At 56.6% G+C, this 3,999-nt stretch overlaps 1 protein-coding gene across 1 annotated transcript; it reads left to right on the top strand.

Annotated features, from left to right (window-relative positions):
- Positions 1-1,774: 1,774 nt before the first annotated feature.
- NEUROG1 (neurogenin 1) lies at positions 1,775-2,515 on the top strand. Its single transcript, XM_081497043.1, has one exon. It carries the CDS (start codon positions 1,775-1,777, stop codon positions 2,513-2,515), a length of 741 nt encoding a protein of 246 aa, XP_081353169.1.
- Positions 2,516-3,999: the final 1,484 nt, after the last annotated feature.

Below are 3,999 nucleotides of genomic sequence, written 5' to 3'. Positions count from 1 at the left end.
ACAACAACAAAAGATATGTCAGCCTAGAACCTAAGAATGTGAACCTATATGGAATAAAGGTCTTTGCAGCCGGAATTAAGGTAAAGATTTCAAGGTGAAATAATCCTGGATAGAAATGTGACCTTAGACAGAAAACACAGAAAGACGGGACAAAATGCAGACCCTGAAGTGGCGCAAACAGAAGCCAAGAAATGCCAAGGGTTGCCAGGAGTCACCCAAAGCTCTGAATGAATTCTCCCTCAGGGCTGCAAAACAAGCCAACCCAGCTGATGCTTTAATTTCAGACTTCGGGCCTCCTAAACTGTGAGAATAAACCTCTGTTGTTCTAAAAGCCCCTAGTCTCAAGGAAATAATTACAGCAGTCTCAAGGAAATAATACAGGGGCCTAGAGGTGTCATCAGAATGGGGCTGGTGGGAAGGTGCTGGGGCCATACAGAAGCCTCTCTGACTGGGAATCTGAGGGGGCCTCAGAGGCTGCAAACACCCTTCCAGAAGACACAGCACAAAGAGGGGTGAAGGTGGGAGGTCCGGGAGGCAGCGAGGGCTCCTTGGAGACGAGGGGATCTGCATGCCTCTGTTACTTTGAGTCTTCAGACAGTGTTGGGGAGGTGGTGTGGAGGGTAGTTGAGGGGTTGCGAGGACATGGAAGGAGGGCAGGTCAGCCAAGACGCCACCCAACTTGGGAAAACCATCCATTCCTTTACTTTCTTCATTGCTCCCCCAGGAGCGCGCCCCCTACTGCCCTGGGTTAAGGTCAGTAGAGTCATTCCCCTGTTCAACAACCTGGACAGAGCAGAGGTGCCTATCTCTACCCTCTGCGCTTTAAGCCACACTCAGGCGCTCTCTGGTTTTCTTAAATAGGGTTTTGTCTGGTTCCTAGGGCGGCTGTATTTCGAAACCATTCTTCGGGCGCCGCTCGGTTACAAAAGCGCCCTGTCAAGTCTCCCAAAAACATCATCTCACATCATCCTTCAGAGAGTAGGCTCGTGCCCCATTTTACAGATGGGGAAAGTGAAGCTAAATCACTAGCCCGAAGTCAGACACTCAGCAGCCTGAAAGGGAGCGAACGCAGGGTCCCAGCTGGCTCAAGGTTTCTGCAACTCGTGCGCCGCCCACATTTTCCGGCCAGCGCCCCACTTCCCCATCCCACCCCAGCGAGGGGCGCCCGGCCAGCCCCTGGAGGAGCGTGCCTCGGCTGCTAATCGCCCGCCGCCCCCGCCTCCGTTTCACTGCCCGGAGACGCCCAGGCCGGCTTAGCCCAGAGACGACTCCCGGGCCGCGCGGCGTAGCCGATTGGCCCGCGGTAATTACGGGCACGCTCCGGGAGGGGGGAGGGGCGGGGTGGCCCCCCGCGAGCATAAATTATGCAAATACCCGGGCGCCGCACGGGGCTGACCTGCCGCCAAGCTCCATTCAAGGGGGCTGCCTCGGGGGCGGAGGTGGCTAGGGAGGGGGGCGCCCATTGTTGCGCCGAGTACTTAAGGGGTCCTGAGGCCAGTCGTGTGCCACACTCGGTACTCACACGAGCTGATCTGATCGCCGGCGAGATCACTCGGGAGACAGGCAGGAGCGTGGCCCCTGCAGGCGAGGCGAGGAGGTGAGGCCAAGTTTCCGGTGCTCCCCTGAGCCCTTCCAGCCCTTGGCGCCCGCAGCCAGCACAGAGTAGACCCGGGCCGTTCCGAACGTAAGTGCGTCCCGGCGGCCTTGCCCTTAGCCCGGACTCCTGCCCGCTAAGCGCCCTCTTATCTGTCCATCGGTCCTGCACAACGCCACGATGCCAGCCACTCTAGAGACCTGCCTCTCGGACCTCGACTGCGCTAGCAGCAGCAGCAGCAGCACTAGCGACCTGTCCGGCTTCCTCACCGACGAGGAGGACTGTGCCAGGCTCCAACAGCCCGCGTCCGCCTCGGGGCCGCCCGTGACGGTCCGTAGGGGCGCACCCGGGATTCCCGGGGCGTCCGACACTCCTCGCGCGCCGGACGATGAGCAGGAACGGCGGCGGCGCAGGGGCCGCGCACGGGTGCGCTCCGAGGCGCTGCTGCACTCGCTGCGCAGGAGCCGACGCGTCAAGGCCAACGACCGCGAGCGAAACCGCATGCACAACTTGAACGCGGCGCTGGATGCGCTGCGCAGCGTGCTGCCCTCCTTCCCCGACGACACCAAGCTCACCAAGATCGAGACGCTGCGCTTCGCCTACAACTACATCTGGGCTCTGGCAGAGACTCTGCGCCTGGCGGACCAGGGGCTGCCCGGGGGCGGTGCCCGCGAGCGCCTCCTGCCGCCACAGTGCGCACCCTGCCTCCCCGGGCCCCCGAGTCCCGCCAGCGACGCTGAGTCCTGGGCCTCCGGTGCCGCCACCTCCCCCTGCGCCGCTGCCGCCTCGCCACTCTCTGACCCCAGTAGCCCCGCCGCATCCGAAGACTTCACCTATGGCCCCGGCGACCCTCTTTTCTCCTTCCCCGGCCTGCCCAAAGATTTGCTCCACCCGACGCCCTGTTTCATCCCTTACCACTAGGGCCCCTTTTGAATACCGTTACCTTCCCCCTCCCCCAGGAGACGGACAGTAGATGGGGACCCAGCTGCGGCCTCCGGCCTTCAAGTCCAGGCAGACCGAAGAAACGGGAGCTTTAAATAGGTAGGGGATACCTGAGCCGCTTGTTAGGTCGCTGCACCCTCGCAGCGGCTGCCCCTTGGTCTGTTTCTCCAGCCCTCAGCCCCAGGGCCCCTCCCGCCCGCCCCTAGACGGCCTTTCCTTTTGCACTTTCTGTACTCCACAAAACCTCCTTTGTGGCTGGCTCAGAGCTGACCCCAGCCACCACTTCAGTGTGATTTAGAAAAGGGACACATCAGTCCCTGAAGACGAGGTGAAAAGTCAATTTTACAATTTGTAGAACTCTAATGAAGAAAAACGAGCATGAAAATTCGGTTTGAGCCGGCTGACAATACAATGAAAAGGCTTAAAAAGGAGAGACAAGGAGTGGGCTTCATGCATTATGGATCCCGACCCCCACCACTGCAGGCTCGCTCTAGGAAGAACCCGAGACTCTTGCGTAGCTATTCAGGCACTGGGCTGGAGAGTACTTTAATTTATTCAAGATGCTTCATTCATATGAAAATGTATTTTTGTGCATAAAGAGTTTATTCTATTATTATGAGCTATCAAAGTTTACATTTTTGTACTGCAGATGTTTCGTGTAAATAAAAGCTAAATAAAAAAGATAATGAGTCCCCAAGTTTCTTGCCTGTGGTTGGTGTCTCTGGGGCTTTTCTTCCCTTCCCCTGGCTGCTCCACCACTAAAGTGAAACACTATCCCCACCCAACTTCGAAAGTCCAGTCCTTTTTCGAAACAATTAAAAATAAAATGCACCTGATTGCCACCAAAAAAAAAAATGGATAAAGTGAGACTAGGGCATTTGAGATCCATCATTTCCTTTCACTTTGTAAACACAAGGGAGATCTTTCAGGCTCCCCATAAGCCAATTAAGACTTTTTAGTGGAGAATTAGCCCCGGATATGCAGCTACCTGTAGAGGTAGGGGCGGTGGGAGAGTCTTTCTTTTGAGGAGCTCCACATCAGCTGGCTCTGTGTTTCAAAGAAAGGGGATTAAAAAGATCAATACAGTGTGACCACTGGCTAGGAAGTCCCAGTGACAGGTGGGCCCAGGCTGGGCAAGCAGAAGGGTCCACTCTTACAACAGCCTATATAAAGGGGGAAATTGATTTGTAAACAGTGCCTCCAAATTGTTGTTCATTGAGGCTGGGATCACTCTGGCTGGGAGGTGTGGGATGAATTATGCTGGTGTGGTGTCCCTGGATGGGTGTGCAGCTGCCTAAAATTGTGAGAATGTCTGCACCACACACACACTGTGCCCACAGTGTCCACAGAGGAGGGCATGCAGTGGACTCGGTCCTGGCTTGCTCAGCTAGCCAGGGGCAACAACCAAAGCTTTCATTTACCGCCAGAGAAATCAGCCGTCCAAACTCAGTGGGGATTTTTCT

This window comes from Giraffa tippelskirchi, chromosome 6, assembly GCF_054371585.1.
Source record: "Giraffa tippelskirchi isolate mGirTip1 chromosome 6, T2T-mGirTip1v1.2.pri, whole genome shotgun sequence".
Lineage (NCBI taxonomy): Eukaryota > Metazoa > Chordata > Mammalia > Artiodactyla > Giraffidae > Giraffa > Giraffa tippelskirchi.
Note: the sequence above shows the minus strand (reverse complement) of the source record. Positions and strands in the feature narration are given on the sequence as shown.